Source organism: Littorina saxatilis, linkage group LG12 (assembly GCF_037325665.1).
Source record: "Littorina saxatilis isolate snail1 linkage group LG12, US_GU_Lsax_2.0, whole genome shotgun sequence".
Taxonomy (NCBI): Eukaryota; Metazoa; Mollusca; class Gastropoda; order Littorinimorpha; family Littorinidae; genus Littorina; species Littorina saxatilis.
Genome location: NC_090256.1, coordinates 51,160,092 through 51,181,017, shown reverse-complemented (window position 1 = coordinate 51,181,017; position 20,926 = coordinate 51,160,092). Strand labels below are relative to the sequence as shown.

At 40.0% G+C, this 20,926-nt stretch overlaps 1 protein-coding gene across 1 annotated transcript in view; it reads right to left on the bottom strand.

Annotated features, from left to right (window-relative positions):
- The window catches only part of LOC138982199 (uncharacterized), a 114,619-nt gene extending 100,475 nt beyond the window's left edge, over positions 1 to 14,144 (bottom strand). The window contains exon 1 of the mRNA XM_070355425.1: positions 13,550 to 14,144. Within this exon, the coding sequence (XP_070211526.1) occupies positions 13,550 to 13,843 (294 nt within the window). The 5' untranslated portion in view covers positions 13,844 to 14,144. The remainder of the gene's footprint in view (positions 1 to 13,549) is intronic.
- Positions 14,145 to 20,926: the final 6,782 nt, after the last annotated feature.

The window sequence follows — 20,926 nt, the reverse complement described above, 5'->3', positions numbered from 1 at the left end:
TGAAATCAGTCGGACGCCAGAAAGATCAGGTGGTGGGGATTTTGTGAAACACCCTTGACATGAACCAAACTTCCGCGTGTCTGTGTCTGCTCCCAAATTACTACCAAGATGGCGCGTGTCAGAATGACAGAATGTCCCATTTGGCTTTTCTTTGTCTTGTTGTTGCTATTCACACTCACGCAAACAGAGAAGCAAAAGCCCGCTTGTTAACACTGGTGCACAACATTGAATGTGTAATTCATATCTCTGTCTGTCTGTCTGTCTCTGTCTGTCTGTATGTCTGTCTGTCTGTCTGTCTATCTCTGTCTGTCTCTCTCTGTCTCTCTGTTTCTGTCTCTCTGTCTCTGTCTCTGTCTCTCTCTCTCTCTCTCTCTCTCTCTCTCTCTCTCTCTCTCTCTCTCTCTCTCTCTCTCTCTCTCTCTCTCTCTCTCTCTCTCTCTCTCTTAGGTAGGTCAAAGTAAACTGAGGTGGGTTTTATATAGATACAATCGTTAGAAGATTTAACATTTAAGCTTTTTCAAAGCTACAAACACGAGTAGCCGCTAAAAGTTCAAAACATTATTCACTTTTAACTTCGAGCCAGCAGCATATTTAGCGGGACTGATGAAAGCAACTGTAATACCCTCGAAAATCCTTTTTTTAATTATTCGGCCATAATAATGGTCTTAAACCTCAGCAGTTCAAAGTTGTCTGAACGGCTAAATGGTTATTTTGCCTACAGACGAAAACAGATCAATCTCTGAGGCTTATCCGAATTATTTTGCCACAGAAACTCTAATGAAGTTTGGGCATGTCTCTTTGAGAGTACGTGTGTTGCAGACTGATGATCATGATTAGCAATATTGATGCCTGCAGAGCTTGAAAATGTTGATGTCTGGGTTTCAAGGACATGATTTAGTGCTCAGTTTGTATTAGCAATAGCAGATGACAAACTAGAAGTTTCAAAATTATTATAAAATGCAACTGCCTTTCACTTTAGAACGCTGCGAATGTAGGAGCAAAAGATTTTAATATTCTGGCGAACTTAACTTCAAGAAGGGCACATGACATTCACTGAACCGTAGTTTGTACACACTTGCAATTATAAACTCCAAAGTGCAACGTAACTATGCTTAATAATTAAACCAGTTTAAAAAGGGCAACGGGTTCGTTACGCAAGCTCTTCTGCGTTTGAGACCCGATTCTGTTAATAGACACCCGGGTCATCATCGGCAGTGGTAACTTCTTAGAATGCCAACTTTGCATTCCAGAAACGGAGACAGTCGCTTGAGTTAAGAACGCTACCAAAGAATACAAACTATAACACAGAAATGGTTTTCAAGAGTCTGTGTTTATTAGCATTTAAGCGAAGGAGACAGTCGCTTGAGTTAAGAACACTACCAAAGAATACAAACTATAACACAGAAATGGCTTTCAAGAGTCTGTGTTTATTAGCATTTAAGCGAAGAGAATGGAGCTCCTTGAGGTCATGGCAAAGTGGTGCTACGTAAGTTACGCTGGGACCATCCCCTGTCATAGAAAGTTCCTAGCTTGACAACACTCAATCGTACGTAAATAGAGAAAATGGAATACTACAAAAGAATACAAAACTCACAGTAAAGCACAGGAATTGCCTCAGGTGTGTGGTTACGATCATTTTTGCTGACAAAATGTAACACGGCGAGATTATGGCAAAGTGTTATTATGTAAGGTGTGTTGTTCGCATCCTCAGTCATAATTTGAGTTATTTCTAATCTGCCGACTGTTAGCAAATGATAACAGACATGTCGAGAAAAGATATATCAAGCATGAGCCTTCAGGCGAATGCTGATATCGTTTGTGAGACATGTCTGTTATCATTTGCTAACAGTCAGCCTATTAGAAATAACGGTTTTATTACCGTTTATTTCGACCAAAAGACATTTCGAAGCGACACCGCGAATTAGACAGAACAGCCGCAATGCGCTCTTACCTGATTATGCCTGTCAGTCAAAGAATTCTCGTGACCTGGGTCAGCCAATCAGAGTCACACACTTGACGTGATGAATATTCACAAATCAAATGCGTTTGACACACAACAATCTCACAAGATTAGACCATGTTGAACATGCGTTTTCGGTTGCTTCGGTTTTTCTTGTTGAACAGCAGAGAGCGACAGATTTAGAACCGACACCAGACGGATGGGAAATGACGTAAAAATACAATTGACGTAAAGCGAGGGACGCAATTTTACTTGATTTGTCCGAACTTTGACAATTCAGATTCCAAGTGAGCGGGTCGGCATTGCACACTCAGAGGGTGGGTGGTGCCTTGCTGTTCCGTAAAGCACCCACCGACAAAACTCGCTTTTCAGTATTTTTTTTTTAGATAAAGAGAGTATTATCTGACAGCATTTGAAGTGTCATTCTGTAGAAAAAATCACGCTGATATTGTTAATTAATTTTTTTACTTTGTCTTGTTTATCTTTAGCGTGATAAACAAAAAGGGTCCCTGCCCGAACGTTATAACATTTAGAGGGTCACCTAGAATCAGTCCTGATTGGTCAAAAAGCCATACTGTGCACTGGAATGGTAATAACACGCCATAAAAAGCCACAAAAAGTTCCTGGCATAAAAACCCTACCATTCGAAAAACGGAAAAAAAGTCTCTTCAGTTTAGAACGCCGCGGACAACTGATCACTCTGCGCAGCCAACAGCCGGGATGCTGGTATTGACCAAGTGGAAGGATGCTCTGATCCCATGTAAAAGCCTGGGCAGATCTGCAGTGCTATATAACAATACGTCTACGTCTGTGTTTAAAGGCACAGTAAACCATCACAGATACTGTCGGGCTTTTACACACAGTACGTAATTTGAATGCGACTTGCTGTAAGCTTATCTGCAATAGCACGTTATTATGTACCTCTGAATCTATACGAAACAAACGGCTGTGATTCACAAGAACTCTAGCGATGGTGTTTGACTGTTCAGAGGAACTGGCGATAGGCATAAACCGTCGTCTGCTACGAGAACCACGACCTTGCGTGACCCTGCTTCCGGGCTTTTCTTTTTTCAAACTTTCAAAATTTCGAATTGTACTGATCTTGTCTTGATAAAAAAAAGAATTCTTTTATGATTTAAGAATGTTTGTGTAACAAACTGTCAATTTATTATTTAGATTTTAAAAGTTAGGTCTAGCGCCCAAACGCACTACGGTCCGATTTTGAGAGGAGACAATCCGCAAAATTAATTCTTTGAAAATTGCTCGCTCTTTACGTAGGGCACCTAGGATGTTCCCGCTCGGTGAGCGTTCAAATGGAAGGGTGTTTGTACTGTGTGTAAAAGCCTGACAGTATCTGTGATGGTTTACGGGAGGCGTACTGTGCCTTTAAATACCCTTTTGGTTTAAACAGTGTTTATTCAACAATTCATAGATAATTCAACATAATACATGTTAAGGATCAACAACAAGCTCAAGCTTATGGTGGTGACCCTAACAGGAGAATTAAACATACGGATTACAATATCTTGCGACGAGACTTTGACAAATATTTCTTTAAACCAAAACAAAAAACAAAACAAAAATATGCATATATATATAAAACATCAGAAATTGTGAAAGAAACAATTGAAAGTCAGCAGAGACTTTCTTCCGAGATTTGTTAAAATCTCTTAGCAGAGAAATTATATATTAGTATATTTTTTTAAACTATACATATTTGACAAAAGACAAAGGTATAATGGAGACAGGACACGACAATAGAACGGATAAAGAACATAAAAGGGAAAGAGAGAGACAGAGAGAGACAGAGAGAGACAGAGACAGAGGCAGAGAGAAAGAGAGAGACAGAGAGAGACAGAGAGACAGAGACAGAGAGAGACAGAGACAGAGGCAGAGAGAAAGAGAGAGACAGAGAGAGACAAAAGATGACAAAAAGAGGTCAAGAGAAACGTGTTATTCTGGTCTCATTATCAACCATAGTGAGTTCCAAGAGTGACTACCGTCTATCCCAGAAATCGATAAAATCTCCATAATAGTAGCGTCATGGGCGAAACCGTGAGGTACGTAATTACGATGAGTGTTCAGAAAGTTCGCGGCCTAACCATGAAGGCACTACAACTTGTAGTTACCTCATTCTTCCACATAGTCATGTAGAAATGAGACCCTCTTTAATATAAAATTCTGCATTAATGTTGGTGCATTCGTACCGAGTGACCCGTTGAGAATTCCACTAACGAACAACAGCAAAATCACACAAGATAAATAGAAGGATTCTGACTTAAAAAGAAGACTTTTTTTGGAACCTAAAAAAATTGCAGCTTTTCAATTTTGCGAATGTCAGTGGGCTTTCCACTTAAATTTTCCCGTCGCGTCGAACAGGCTCTAAATGTGTGTACGAGAGCTACGTATATTCGCGACGGATTGAGTTCAACTAAGTTTCAAATTGCGTGTTTTTTTAAAGTGCACATTCTTGTTAAACCCAATTGCAAATGCTATTTTCAAATGATTGAATCTAATTGCTGTTTGCAAAAAGTAGTATATTTTAATTATGGTATTGTGTAATCCCCATTAAACACGCTTTTCTGACTGGACGAGGGCTTTTCTTAACTATTTGAATCTAAACGCTGGTTTTTTTTTAAATCTTGTCTGAATTATGACGATATTTTGCACCCAGATATGTCAACGACTGTAACAGAAGGATAATCGTGCCTCAACAAGGCCCCCATCTTGAACCGGCTATGATCATCCTGACCTCAGGTCAAAATGAGTTCGGCTAATTCTATCCCTGACAGGATGCCTTGGTTTTCCTTGTCTGGCGAGGAAATCGATTTTTTACATATTTAGATCTTTTCGTAATGTGTTATGGATATAAGCAGATTCGCGATCGTCGATAATGATTTTTCATGGTGTTGTGTAATTTTTAAATTACAAAGGAATTGATATGTAAGACAGTTTCAAGCGAACTATTTTTCGCGGCTGTATTTACTGTGCAAACAACTCTAAATATGGCAAAAGTGTCACGTGATAATCAACCGTTTGGTTTCGACGCTCGCTGGAGCAGACGATTTTTTCTGACAGTGATGCAACCATATATTACGGTCTCCTTCCGGCAGCAGTCCCAAAATTTCGACTTGTTTTGACCTTAGAACGATGTCTTTATCATAACTGTGAAGAACAGAACGGAGATCACTGTCGAAGTCGGCCAATCTGCAATCATTTTCGTCTCGCGAACACTGCTCGGGAACAACATATGGGAGATAACTCTGTATTCTTGTTTTGATGGATTCGCGTAGGACTTTAGCGTCCGGTCAGAGAGATAACTGGCGATAGCCGTGGAGCGATGATGATCAGAATGGGCTATGAGAACAACGGACACAGGAGGATATAATTATGCAGAGGGACGATTTCATTCATCAATGGTTTTCTGTAAATAAAACAAAACCGTTTAACAGGTTCTTCTCACTAAACGTGAGCTGGGTTTTTTAAGTTTTGAAATCTTGTCTTTTCAACGAAGGCCACTTTTTGCTTTCAGCTATGCAAACCGTTGAAGGATAATAAAAGCAGAGTGATTAATTGGCAATGACGCCAGAGGCGTGATGCCGCGAAAACAGCTTTCGCGTCGGATTAAAAAAACGGAGACAAAGGGACGAAAGGATTCCCTTTTTATATTTAGTCAAGTTTTGACTAAATATTTTAACATCGAGGGGGAATCGAAACGAGGGTATGGTGTATGTGCGTGTGTCTGTGTGTGTGTCTGTGTGTGTGTGTAGAGCGATTCAGACTAAACTACTGGACCGATCTTTATGAAATTTGACATGAGAGTTCCTGGGTATGAAATCCCCGAACGTTTTTTTCATTTTTTTGATAAATGTCTTTGATGACGTCATATCCGGCTTTTCGTGAAAGTTGAGGCGGCACTGTCACGCCCTCATTTTTCAACCAAATTGGTTGAAATTTTGGTCAAGTAATCTTCGACGAAGCCCGGGGTTCGGTATTGCATTTCAGCTTGGTGGCTTAAAAATTAATTTATGACTTTGGTCATTAAAAATCGGAAAATTGTAAAAAAAAAATAAAAATTTATAAAACGATCCAAATTTACGTTTATCTTATTCTCCATCATTTTCTGATTCCAAAAACATATAAATATGTTATATTCGGATTAAAAACAAGCTCTGAAAATTAAATATATAAAAATTATTATCAAAATTTTTTTTTCGAAATCAATTTAAAAACACTTTCATCTTATTCCTTGTCGGTTCCTGATTCCAAAAACATATAGATATGATATGTTTGGATTAAAAACACGCTCAGAAAGTTAAAACAAAGAGAGGTACAGAAAAGCGTGCTATCCTTCTTAGCGCAACTACTACCCCGCTCTTCTTGTCAATTTCACTGCCTTTGCCATGAGCGGTGGACTGACGATGCTACGAGTATACGGTCTTGCTGAAAAAGGGCAGCTACTTGACTAAATATTGTATTTTCGCCTTACGCGACTTGTTACATTTAGTCAAGTTTTGACTAAATGTTTTAACGTAGAGGGGGGAATCGAGACGAGGGTCGTGGTGTATGTGTGTCTGTGTGTCTGTCTGTGTGTGTGTGTAGAGCGATTCAGACTAAACTACTGGACCGATCTTTATGAAATTTGACATGAGAGTTCCTGGGTATGAAATCCCCAGACGTTTTTTTCATTTTTTCGATAAATGTCTTTGATGACGTCATATCCGGCTTTTCGTGAAAGTTGAGGCGGCACTGTCACGCTCTCATTTTTCAACCAAATTGGTTGAAATTTTGGTCAAGTAATCTTCGACGAAGCCCGGACTTCGGTATTGCATTTCAGCTTGGTGGCTTAAAAATTAATTAATGACTTTGGTCATTAAAAATCGGAAAATTGTAAAAAAAATATCTTTTTAATAAAACGGTCCAAATTTACGTTCATCTTATTCCCCATCATTTTCTGATTCCAAAAACATATACATATGTTATATTTGGATTAAAAACAAGCTCTGAAAATTAAAAATATAAAAATTATTATCAAAATTAAATTGTCCAAATCAATTTAAAAACACTTTCATCTTATTCCTTGTCGGTTCCTGATTCTAAAAACATATAGATATGATATGTTTGGATTAAAAACACGCTCAGAAAGTTAAAACGAAGAGTGGTACAGAAAAGCGTGCTATCCTTCTCAGCGCAAGTACTACCCCGCTCTTCTTGTCAATTTCACTGCCTTTGCCGTGCGCGGTGGACTGACGATGCTACGAGTATACGGTCTTGCTGCGTTGCATTGCGTTCAGTTTCATTCTGTGAGTTCGACAGCTACTTGACTAAATGTTGTATTTTCGCCTTACGCGACTTGTTACATTTCGTCAAGTTTTGACTAAATGTTTTAACATAGACGGGGAGACAAGGGTCGTGGTGTATGTATGTGTGTGTGTGTGTGTGTGTGTGTGTGTGTGTGTGTGTGTGTGTGTGTGTGTGTGTGTGTGTGTGTGTGTGTGTGTGTGTGTGTGTGTGTGTGTGTGTGTGTGTGTGTAGATCGATTCCAAGCAAACTACTAAACCGATCTTCATAAAACTTTACATAAACATTCTCACAGATAATATCCCCAGACTATTTTTCTTTTCTTGGATAAATGTCTTTGATGACGTCATATCCGGCTTTCAGGGAAATTTGAGGCGGCACTGTCACGCCCTCACTTTTTAACCAAATTGATTAAAATTTAGTTAAGCTATCTTAGACAAAGGCCGGACTTTGGTATTGCATCTCAGCTTGGAGGCGTAAAAATTAATAAATGATTTCGGTCATTAAAAATCTGAAAATTGTAATTAAAAATATTTTTTTAGATATCGATCCAAACATAATTTCATCTTATTCTTCCTTATTTTCTGATTCCAAAAACATATGATTATGTTATATTCGGATTAAAAAACAAGCTTTGAAAAGTAAAAATATGAACCGGGTGGCCGAGTGGTAACGCACTTGCGCTCGGAAGCGAGAGGTTGCGAGTTCGACCCTGGGTCAGGGCGTTAGCAATTTTCTCCCCCCATTCCTAACCTAGGTGGTGGGTTCAAGTGCTAGTCTTTCGGATGAGACGAAAAACCGAGGTCCCTTCGTGTACACTACATTGGGGTGTGCACGTTAAAGATCCCACGATTGACAAAAGGGTCTTTCCTGGCAAAATTGTATAGCCATAGATAAAAATGTCCACCAAAATACCCGTGTGACTTGGAATAATAGGCCGTGAAAAGTAGGATATGCGCCGAAATGGCTGCGATCTGCTGGCCGATGTAAATGCGTGATGTATTGTGTAAAAAAAAATCCATCTCACACGGCATAAATAAATCCCTGCGCCTTGAATATGTGCGCGATATAAATTGCATAAAAGATTAAAAAAATTAAAAATAAATAAATCCCTGCGCTTAGAACTGTACCCACGGAATACGCGCGATATAAGCCTCATATTGATTGATTGATTGAAAATAATAATTAAAATTAAATTTCGATTATCGATTTTAAAAACAATTTCATCTTACTCCTTATCGGTTCCTGATTCCAAAAACATATATATATATATATATACTAGATGAATACCCGCTTCGCCGGGTACGGCTTTGCCGGGAAGAAGTCGAGCCGAATACACGGCTGCGCCGGGGACCCGGCTTTGCCGGGTGTACGCCGGCTTCGCCGGCGCACCGCACGAAGGAAGGGAGATAAACGCGCAAAACACAGGAGAAGAGTGACCTTCTAAAAATAGTATATCGGGAATATGGATTGAGCGTTGTCGACAGTGACCTTCTAAAAATAGAAATATGGATTGACGCCACACGAAGGAAGGGTGATAAACGCTGAAAACACTGGAGAAGATAAGGAAGAGTTACTGGGAATGGATCCAGAGAAAAACCAAAATCGGTTCAGCGCTGCGCGCTGAGAGCACGTGTTGAAATATCTCATCGACCAGGTTGTGTCTGGGGTGTACCTGAATATGGCCACCAAATTTGATAGAGATCCATCGAGAACTTTGGCCGTGCATCGCGGACACTCACACACACACACACACACACACACACACACACACACACACACACACACACACACACACACACACAAGTCGTATATATATATATATATAGATGTTATGTTTTGGATTAAAAACAAGCTCAGAAAGTTAAAAAGAATAAAGATACAGGGAAGTGTGCTATCCTGCTCAGCGCAACCACTACCGTGCTATCCTGGGCCCGTATGCTTATGGGGGAAGTTCGCGACAACTCCCGAAGTTTTGAGTGACATCGTAAGTACTTGCCTCACTTTCGTATGCATGGGCCGGAAAAAGGGTTTACTTCGAAGCAAAGCGAGGAAGTAACTCAGGGTAGTTTGTGACTACTTCTAATGTTTTGAGCGACATCGGAAGTACATCCTCACTTTCGCATGCATGGGACGAAAAAAGAGTTTACTTTGGAAGCTAACGAGGAAGTAAATGAGGGTAAATGTACTTCAGCCAGACCCAGTAGTAAACACGCTACTTCCACAGTTTCTCGGTGCAAAAAGGCAGGGCTTTTCTTCAGTTTTTCATATCAAACCGAGCTGACGCAAATGAAAGTTCCAAAGACATAAAAATAGAAGGAAAAGTCGGATCTTGTGCATGCATTTCGTGCAAATTTCCCTGAAAACAAACCTGAGTTGCCAGCTTTGACTTTTGTTTGTTCTGGGTCATTGGCCACCACTCTTTCATTCCCGCTCATACGAGGGGGTTACTGTGTTTCTATGAAAAATGGGCTCGTTTTGTGCATGTGTGAGTGTGTGTTTGTGTGTGTGTGTGTGTGTGTGTGTGTGTGTGTGTGTGTGTGTGTGTGTTTGTGTGTGTGTGTGTTTGAGTGTAAGTTTCTGCTGTTGTTTTTGTCATTGCTTTATGTGTGTGTGTGTGTGTGTGTGTGTGTGTGTGTGTGTGTGTCTGTGTGTGTGTGTGTGTGTGTGTGTGTGTGTGTGTGTGTGTGTGTGTGTGTGTGTGTGTGTGCTCGAGTGTTGAAGTGTAAGTTTCTGCTATTTTTTTTGTCATTGCTTTATCTGTGTGTGTGTGTGTGTGTGTGTGTGTGTGTGTGTGTGTGTGTGTGTGTGTGTGTGTGTGTGTGTGTGTGTGTGCGTGCGTGTGTGTGTGTTGTGTGTGTGTGCGTGTGTTCGACGGTGTGTGTGTGTGTGTGTGTGTGTGCACCCCATCCCCCCTTACCACACACTATTATGAGCTGAGTATTTGTGCCTCGATATTTTATTGATGTTCTTACGTTTTAGGTTGTTTATTATGATTCACCACACCCGAGTTTCTCGTAATTGAGATAATACAGTGTTCGCTCAATAAATTGAGTGAGCAGTGGCACATTTTCAACGCTCCAAAAACTACTGAGCAACCCCAAAACAAATTTTGTTCCCCAAAAATGAAAATATTCTTAGATAACTCTTCCGCATACGTATGTAAACAACAAATTCCGGAATTCACATCGACAACCTGTTGACTGTTTCTGACACAAATCACATGGTGATAGATGTTTTTAACGCCCCCACTGTTAAACCACGGACTTTAGATGAGGCAAATCACATTGAACTGCATGCAATACATATAGCATAACAAAATGTAAGTGCAGACATTATCCTCGCAGCGGTAGCAGCCGTGTTTTCCATTGGTAAACGGAAAAATGTGAGCGACTATGACAGCCAGACCATAATGCATAGCTCGTGCAGCATCGTTGTTCCGATTACCTGAATGGTAGTTAATTACGCTCAGTTCTACCTGGGGAGGCTTGCGTGCATGCAATTTGGGATGAACAGTGTCGGAGTTTTGTAATATTTTTGTGTTCATTGTTCTTCCTCTACCTCTGAGTTCCTTAGCTTCAAAAGGGCATATGTTATGATGAGAGTGTTGCGTGTCCGTCTTCAAGGGTGTGCGAACTAAGTATACATAGATCTGTGCGTTTTAAAGTCGCTAGACTTTCGCGAGGAAACTAGGGCGCATCGGTATTTTCGCATGCATTCCTACAACAATGGGGGCGGTACGATTCCGTACACTGAGAGTGTGGATTAAACTTTAAAAATGGGAATTTCAGACAATCCCCCGCCGTACTACTAGGCCTCGAATCATACGTGAAACTATATACGTGTCAACATGTATGACTATTTTTAGTCCTTTTGTATAATGTAAAATTTTACATAATGAGTTTTTCTGCACCTCATGTAAATGAGAAAGTATGTGTATAAACAGAAAACACACAGTTACCATGTTTGAAATCACGTGTTTATTGATTGATTAAAATTTTGGAGAAAAAAAAAGAGAGAAAAAAAGAAAAGAGGAATGGAGAGAGAGAGAGAAAGAAAGAGAAAGAGAAGAGATCTAAGAAAAGAAGTGAGAAAGTAAAAGAAAAGAAGAAGAAGAAATGAGAAAAGAGAGAGAAGAGAAGAAAAATAAAAGAAAAAAGAAGAAAAGAGAGAGAAAAAAAGAGAAAAAACTAGGCCTCGAATCCAGGCCAATAGTGTCAAACTGTTACTAAGCCAGCACACTACACACTGAGCTGCGTGCCAACCCTTCCTGCTATTCAGTGTCGATGAACAGTATTTTTCAGATATGCTAGCGTATTACCAGAATGTCAACAACGGTCGAATATTTTTTTAGTCAATATACAGGCGAGTATTTTATTCGCCATGGCGAATAGAAACGTGTAACTGGCGAGTAGAAATGTTCATGAACTCGCCAAGTGCGAGTGCAGTTGCTGAAACAAATTGGTTTGGCTGGTAAAGTTTGCTCTCCGGCGAGTACACCACTTGTTGGACTTTCAGGGCTGAATATAGCGTCGAAAGTATTTGTCATGTTCGTAATGTGTGTTAGGAGAAGGTGAGCAATGGTACTCTTAATTTACTTAATTACGGTACACATTATCACCACGAAGGGCCATATCAGGGCGGTGCTGATTTGACATAGAACGTGCGCCACACACAAGACAGAAGTCGCAGCACAGGCTTCATGTTTCACCCAGTCACATTATTCTGACACCGGACCAACCAGTCCTTGCACTAACCCCATAATGCCAGACGCCAGGCGGAGCAGCCATTAGATTGCCAATTTTAAAGTCTTAGGTATGACCCGGCCGGGGTTCGAACCCACGACCTCCCGATCACGGGGCGGACGCCTTACCACTAGGCCAACCGTGCCGGTTACAATTAGGACGTCTACTTCACATTTTCAATGATGCCGCACAATAACCTCGTACGAGGAGTCAAGATCACGCCTCAATTTGAGCACAGAAACAAACGTTTAATCAATAAAAGCTGGTTATTGCGCTGGGCGTTTGCAAAACCAGCCTGAAAACGAGAATTGTCATTTTGAGAGAGACAGACAGACAGACAGACAGACAGACATACTGACAGACAGTCAGAGACAGAGACAGAGATAGAAACGGACAGAGAGAGAGACACAGAGAAAGAGAGACAGACAGACAGAGACAGACAGACAGACAGACAGAGAGACACAGACAGAGTCATTCCCTAATTATTCGTTTCTCTAACCGAAACGGTGAAGTTTGACAATTACTATAATCTTGAAATTCAATTTCATCCGTGTGTTTGAGTTCCGAGACGTCAGGGAGTTTATGGGTTGATTTAAACTTGTGTGGTTCTTGAGAATGAACCATGAACAAATTCTTAATTTATTCCACATGGTTTGTTGTGTAAGAACCATTATTTGATCATTGATGCCGAACAAAATTATGTTTTGCCGCACCACATTTTCCCTGCGATTTTGTCCAAATTCTCTTAGAGAGATAGCCGATTGCTTGTCAATGTATTTGATGCTTTGTTTCCAAATTTTCCCAGGAGGACACTTGGGTGTGGGTGTATTTCCTCTATTTTGCCGCGGTCATAGGAATGACAGTGAGTTTCTTGGTTATTAACGAGAACGGTAATAATCCTGCTAATAGGCTAGTTCATATTCATGACAGAAATGTCCATGACTTCGCTTATATCACCCACATACACACGCCTCTTACAACTCCGCACACACCCGCACACACACCCACACACACCCGCACACACCCACACACACCCACACACACCCACACACACCCGCACAAACCCACACACACCCGCACTCCCACCCCGACCCCTCCAATGAAATGAGGTGCATGTAATGAGACATCATTGCCTTTGGATCAAGTGGTAAGTGTCCCTTACATTTCGTGACGTCACGATATATCATTAAGTGACAGTTTATGACAGAGAAACATCAGCTATGTCGAAAATCTGACGAAGAACATATAGTGTCCTCTTCTGGAAGGTGTCCCCTCATTGGATGAGACTAAATTACGGTACACATTATCACATACACACGTACAGCACAGAAACATCAAAATCACACGTCACCACAATATAGAGACAGACACTGAAACAGACAGACCACAACCTATACCTCAACACACACACAAACATACATCCACGCGCCTGGCCCCCTTCCCCCTTCCCCACTCCCCCCTCCCCCCTACCCGATCACCGACACTCCATCACACACACACACACACACACACACACACACACACACACACAAACAAAACAAACCTTGGCATTACAGCGGGCCTGGCACCTGCCGCCGACAATCAACTGCTCCAATATGGTCAGTCCGCCCCCACTCTCCGCCGCCGCACGGTTCAAATCCACCAGTAGTACCACCAAGAGCAGCATCAGTCGAACCAGCACCCCACTTAGCCCCAAGGAGCACCACTCAGTACAAAAAACCCGTGGTCCTGGTATCCGTCCACTTTCACCCTTCGGTACGCCGGGTCCTTTGGTCATGGGGGTCGTTTTCCTCCTAGCATCGTAAGGTGAAGAGTTTGTGTCCACATCGTAAGCCATCTTTCTGGCTGTCCGTCAATTGCCGTTGCTATGTGATAATAACTCGTGCGTTTCTCTTTGTCGTTGACATCAGTGTTGAAAATGTAGACAACTTCACAATGGGTCTGTAGGTGAAGGTATCGCGAAGACAAAGAAACCTACCATGCACGTCATTTACCGTGATGTCTGTGTAAGGGTCGTGAGATGAAGCCTCTCACTTCATTATCGTAATTTGTTTTTGGTTTCTTCACAGACGTCACGGAGAGTCTGCTGCTGCAACTCGAAAAATCATCATGCAATAAAACTAAACTAAAGAACAGTCAAACACAAATATCATAAAGCGAAAGAAAGAACAAGTCGCGTAAGGCGAAATTACTACATTTAGTCAAGCTGTCGAACTCACGGAATAAACTGAACGCACTGTATTTTTTCACCAAGACAGTCCAGCTTCGTCAATCCCCGCGAGAAGGAAATCGCTCACCTCCCACGTGCAAAACGCAGTGAAATTAACACGCCAGAATAGCGCGGTGGCGTATTGTGCTAAGCAGGAAAGCGCGCTTTTCTATATTCTTGTTAACTTTCTGAGCTTGTTTTTAAATACAACCTATCATATCTATATGTTTTTGGAATCAGGAAATGATAAAGAATAAGATGAAATCATTTTTGGATCGATTTCTTAAATTTTAATCGTAAGACTAATTAATCTATTTTTGTTAATTGTGATCACATTTTAGGAGTAAACATGACATATGTATATATTTTTAGATTCAGAATGTGATGAAGAATACGATGCAATCCATTTCAAATCTGTTTGCGAAAAATCGATTTTAATGACAACTTTAATTAGCAAACTCATTAATTAATTTGTAAGCCTCCAATGTGAAATGCAATACCAAAGTCCGGGCTTCGTCGAAGATTACTTGACCAGAATTTCAACCAATTTGTATTAATCTAGTTGGGTTTTTTGCAATTTTATTTTTAAGCAATATTTTAATTAACAAATAAGTCAATTAACTTTCCCGATTTGAAGCCGAAATGCAATCCCATAGACCTGAACGAGTCAAAGAAAGTTTGACAAAAAAGTTTAATCAATTAGATGGGTAAATGCAGTCCCCACAGTGCCGCCTCAAAGGCAACAATAACAACAAATGGAAAAACAAGTGTGGGGATTTCATCTGGAAGCATTCACAAGTAAAGTTGCATAAATATATGTCCATTAGTTTTCTGTAAATCGCTCCACACACACACACACACACACACACACACACACACCATCATCACCTCAATTTCAATTCCCAGTCTATTGCAATACATTAAGTCAAGTATTGATGAAATGGAAAAGTTACACGTGGTGTTACCACTTCTTCTCGGTAGACCCTCTGGAACAATTTGTATTTTTCTTTCCCCTCATGTCCTATGTCTCTCTCTTTTCTGTCTCTGTCTGTCTGTCTGCCTGTGTGTGTGTGTGTGTGTGTGTGACGGTGTGTGTGTGTGTGTGTGTGTGTGTGTCTGTCTCTCTCTCTCTCTCTCTCTCTCTCTCTCTCTCTCTCTCTCTCTCTCTCTCTCTCCGCCGCACCCCCTCACCCCCTTTTACATTTAGTCAAAACTTGACTAAATGTTTTAACATAGACGGGGAATCGAGACGAGGGTGGTGGTGTATGTGCGTGTGTATGTATTTGTGTGTGTGTGTGTGTGTGTGTGTGTGTGTGTGTGTGTGTGTGTGTGTGTGTGTGTGTGTGTGTGTGTGTGTGTGTGTGTGTGTGTGTGTGTGTGTGTGTGTGTGTGTGTGTAGAGCGATTCAGATACTGGACCCGATCTAAATAAAATTTCACATGAGAGTTCGTTGGTATGATATCCCCACACGTGGTTTTTTTTTTTCGATGAATGTCTTTGATGACGTCATATCAGGCTTTTTGTGAAAGTTGATGCAGCACTGTCACGCCTTCATTTTTCAATCAATTAGATTGAAATTTTGGTCAAGTAATCTTCGACAAAGTCCGGACTAGGGGATTGAATTTCAGCTCTGCTGCGTAAAAATTAGTTAATAAAGTTTGCTCATTAAAGTTGTCATTAAAATCAAATTTTCAATAACAGATTTAAAATTGATTGCATCGTATTTTTCATCACATTCTGAATCTGAAAATATATACATAGGTCATGTTTACTCTTAAAATGTGATTACAATTAACGAAAATATGTGAATTAGTACTACGATTAAAATTTATAATTTCCTGATTCAAAAAACACATAGATATGATATGTTGTATTCAAATCAATCTCAGAAAGTTAAAAAGAATACAGAAAAGCGCGTTTTCCTACTTAGCGCCATACCCTAAAGTGCTATTCTGGCTTGTCAATTTCACTTCGTTTTGCACACGTGTGAAAATGTGAGCGATTTTCTTCTCGCGGCGATTGACGAAGCTGTCTTGTCTTGGTGAAAAAAATACAATGCGTTCAGTTTCATTCTGTGAGTTCAACAGCTTGACTAAATGTAGAAATTTCGCATTACGCGACTTGTTGTTTTGGGGTTTTTGCTCTTGACTGTGAGTCAACTGTGCAGTAATTGTGACGGGCGGAGTGTTTATCGATTGAAAGGCATCTTTCACATCCTCTCGGCCCTTCTAATCACAGAAAACAGCGGCCTACTCAAGCTGTCCTTCTCTTCTGCTGGCCCAGCCTGCCCAATATCATCGTCGATTAATCTTTCTGTTTAGCTTCTTAGATGTCCCATTGGGCCCCGGCTGGAAGCCAGAGATGTGATTTGGGTTCAGGAGAATCTGTGGTCATCTCATGTCTGGTGTATATTGACCTAATCTGAAAATAGAAAAGAGATATATGAGACAAAAAAGATTAAGAACTGATGTGTATCTTCGCTTGTTTTTTTTTAACCCTGCTTTACTATTTGCCTATGATAGCTTTTTTTCTCTGTCTGTCTGTCTGTCTGTCTGTCTGTCTGTCTGTCTGTCTCTCTCTGTCTCTCTTTATCTCTCTTTATCTCTCTCTCTTTATCTCTCGCTCTCTTTATGTCTCTCTCTCTCTCTATCTCTCTCTCTCTCTCTCTCTCTCTCTCTCTCTCTCTCTCTCTCTCTCTCTCTCTCTCTCTCTCTACCTCCCTTCCTCACTCCCTCCCTTCCTCACTCCCTCTCTTCACTTTTCTTTTCAAGATCATAGGTCTTTGGTTTTCTTATTTACTTTCTGTTTAAGGTTCAGCAGCCGATATATATTTTCTTTAATTTCCCCTTTGTTAATGTGACAGGGGAGGCTACCGCTCCTTTCACAACGGACTCTGCACCCGGGTTGTTGGCCTTTAAAGTCAACACCTGTGGTTTGTAGAGTTCTGTTTGTGATGGGGTCTGGTGGTTTCCGATTGTCTGTATGTTCATGGAAACCTTCGGCTTTTGCATAACAGTTTTTATAGTGCTAAGAAATTAGCCCTAACATTTTCAATCCTGTTTGATTGCACTTCGCTTCCCGAGGTGATCGTAGTGTTTCGGCACACGGTTACATTAATAAGAAGACTTTCAGGGAATAAAGTCTTCTATGGTAAGTAGAATAATCACCATATGGTATTGGACGTATTTTTACCACTTTAGCGCTAGTGAATAACACGTCTCTTCGTTTCATTTGTGGATAAGACTAAAAAAGAGAATCGTCGAGAAAAGAAGAACTTCTTGAAAAACTGAACCGTACTTTTCTCAAATATGAAAACTTTTTTAAACCTACGATTTTGTATCTCATATTTCAGTATTTGGAACAAGTTGTATCAGGTCTCAAATATGTGTGTGTATGTGTGCGTGCGTGTGGTGTTTTTGTGTGTGTGCGTGTGGTTTTGTGAGTGTGTGTGTGTGTGTGTGTGTGTGTGTGTGTGTGTGTGTGTGTGTGTGTGTGTGTGTGTGTGTGTATGTGTGTGTGTGAGTGTGTGAGTGCGTGCATGCGTACATGTGTGCGTGCGTACATGCGTGCGTGCGTACATGCGTGCGTGCATGCGTGCGTGCGTGCGTGCGTGTGTGTGCGTTCGTGCTTGCTTGCTTGCTAACTTGCTTGCTTATTTTTTTTTCTTGTTTGCTTGCTTGCTTGCTTCTTAATTACTTTCTTGCTTCTTTATTTGCGTGCTTGTTTGTTTGTTTGTTTGTTTGCTTGTTTTCTTGCTTTCTTGCTTATTTGTTTGTTTGCTTGTTTTCGTTAGTCTAGACGTCTCTTTCCTTAGTATCCCTTTCTTTCGTGTACATCGCCACCTTCGGAGCAAGTGAAGGTAACTTTGTATCAAACCTATTCATATCACTTACAAAAGTATCCGTGCTTCGTTCCCCACTGCACACGGCTTACGTGATACAGGGAGTCTGAGTCAGAGTTTTAAATCAGGGGATCTAAGAAAAAAAACAGATATAAAAAGACCAATGAAGAAGGATGCTCCCCGAATAAAATAAAAAGAAAAGAAAAGAATAGAAAAAAAGGAATCAAGCAAAAAAAAGATGGGTTGCAGCAACCTAAATGCAACTGTTATTTATAAAACAAAAAATAAGGGGATCTAAGGATCTAGGAATATGTAGAGGTTACATGCCGAGTCTCAGTGATTATTAAAAATAATGGTCGAAGTTAGCGGATCATGAAAAATGCGAGCTTCAGCGACCGCGAACTGAGACCATTACTTTTAATAATCACTGAGACGAGGTGTGTAACCTCTTTATTCCTCCTTTCTTCAGTTATTCAAAGTTAAACGTGAGTATGTTGTTCCGGTTTACACTTAATTGATGATAATGAATTGCAGTTTGTCATTGATGATCAGCTTTTTTTCTAAATGTTACTTTTGAAGATTAGAGGCAAATGTATTTCTTACGCATGTTTTAAGAAAAAAGAAGAGCATAAATTGGAAGCAAAACTTATGTCCAGCATTAAGTTTTTGGAGGAAAATTTGTGTCAAGATGATGTGCATATTTTGGAACACAAAAAAGAGGAGCTCAGAGAGCATTGAGAGGGAAAAAGTTAAATGGGATGATTGTTAGGTCAAGGGCGAAGTGGATATATGAAGGAGAGAAGAGCACAAAATATTTGTGTAGTTTGGAAAAGCGAAATGTTTTGCAAAAATCCACGAACTTTTTGCAGAATGACTCTGGTGAATTAGTACACGATAGCGATTTGATAATAAAAGAAACGAAGAGTTTTTATGAGCGGTTGTATATGTCACGGGAGGATGACCTGATGCAGTTTAACTTAAGTGATTTGATAACACCAACGGTATTGTCAAAAGAGGATAGTGAAAACGTCATGGAAGGTTGTATTACATTACAAGAAGCGTTGTTTGCATTGAAAGAAATGATAAAAGTCCTGGCTCTGATGGTTTTACCACAGAATTTTATAAATTCTTTTTCAAAGATTTGGGAGTTTTTCTTGTACGTTCACTGAACTATGGTTTTCAGTCAGGAGAACTGTCTGCCACGCAGAAAGAGGGGGTCATAATTTGTATTCCCAAGGAAGGAAAAGATAAGCAGTTTCTAAAAAATTGGAGGCCAATAACTCTCCTTAATATTGCCTACAAAATTGCTTCTTCATGTATTGCCAACAGATTAAAGGCAGTTATTCCCAAGTTGATTAGTAAAGATCAGACTGGTTTCTTGAAGGGAAGGTCCATTGGTGATAATATTAGGTTGTTGTATGATACAATAGCATATGCAAATGAGCATAGAGTGCCTGGTCTTCTCTTGTTGGTTGATTTTGAGAAGGCCTTCGATAGCATTTCCTGGACCTGTATGAGCAAGGTTTTAACGGCTTTTCAAATTGGAGAAGATGTACAAAGATGGGTTGCAACTTTTTATAATAAAATAAAATCATGTATGTCTGTGAATGGTCAATATTCAGAATGGTTTCAGGTAAAAAGGGGTACCAGACAAGGGGATCCCCTATCTTGTTATCTGTACCTTCTCTGTGCGGAGGTGCTTGCACTTATGATATATCAAAATGTAAAGGTAAAAGGTATTAAGATAAGGAATGAAGAAATTCTACTTTCTCAGTTTGCTGACGACACAACTTTTTTCCTTGATGGTAGTAAAGATTGTTTTGATGCTTGTGTTGAAACGCTGCAGTTATTTGCATCAGTCTCTGGCCTTAATATAAATTTTGATAAAACCGTAGTTGTGTGGATAGGAGCCCGGTGTTTTTCAAATGTGAAATATAAACCAGAAATGAAATGAAATTGGAATCCTGCTACTTTCAAGGTTCTTGGTGTTCTTTTTACATGTGATTTGAAAAATATTGTTGAATTGAATTTTGACATGAAGTTAAATGAAATAAAAAAAATATTTCAAATTTGGTCAAGAAGGAATATATCAACATTTGGAAAGATTGTTGTGATAAAAACTCTTGCAATGTCCAAAATAACCCACTTGTTAAAAAACCTGCTGGACCCGGATGAAAAGTTTTAAAAAGACTTGAATGCCACGATAAGATAAAACGTTTAACAATATGTCAGTTGTATGAAGATGGCGGTTTGAAAATGATTGATGTGAAGTCATTCCTCGCAAGTTTTAAAATTAGCTGGCTAAAGCGCATATTGTGTAATGGTGGAAAAGTAACACAAATGTTGTATGCAATATGTCCATTGGTTAGAAAAGTTAAGCAATATGGTGGAGAGTATGCAAATGTTTTGATGTTGAGGGTGAAAAATCCCTTTTGGGCTGACGTCTTTTGACATTACAAGATGTTGTATGACAAGAGTGTGCCCCTTACATTAGAACAGTTCGTTTCAGAACCATTACATTATAACAGAAGTATATGTAGAGCTGGTAAATGTATTTGTATGTTAGATTGGATAGAAAATGGAATTGTTTCTGTGGGACACTTGTTAAGCGACAATGGATATTTAAGTTATGATGATTTTAAGCAACTATATCCAAATGTTTATGTTGATTTTGTGTTATATGAAGGCTTACTTGCCTCAGTAAAGGCATATCAGAGAAAATTGAAATTGACATTAGATGAAAAATATGATGTAAGGGAGACTTGTGTTTGGTCTTTTTTGAGTAATAGCAGGGTAAATCAGATTTATTTTTTTATTATTAAAGACCTATCACCAGTAACAGCCCTGGAGAAGTGGGAACGCGAGTTAGA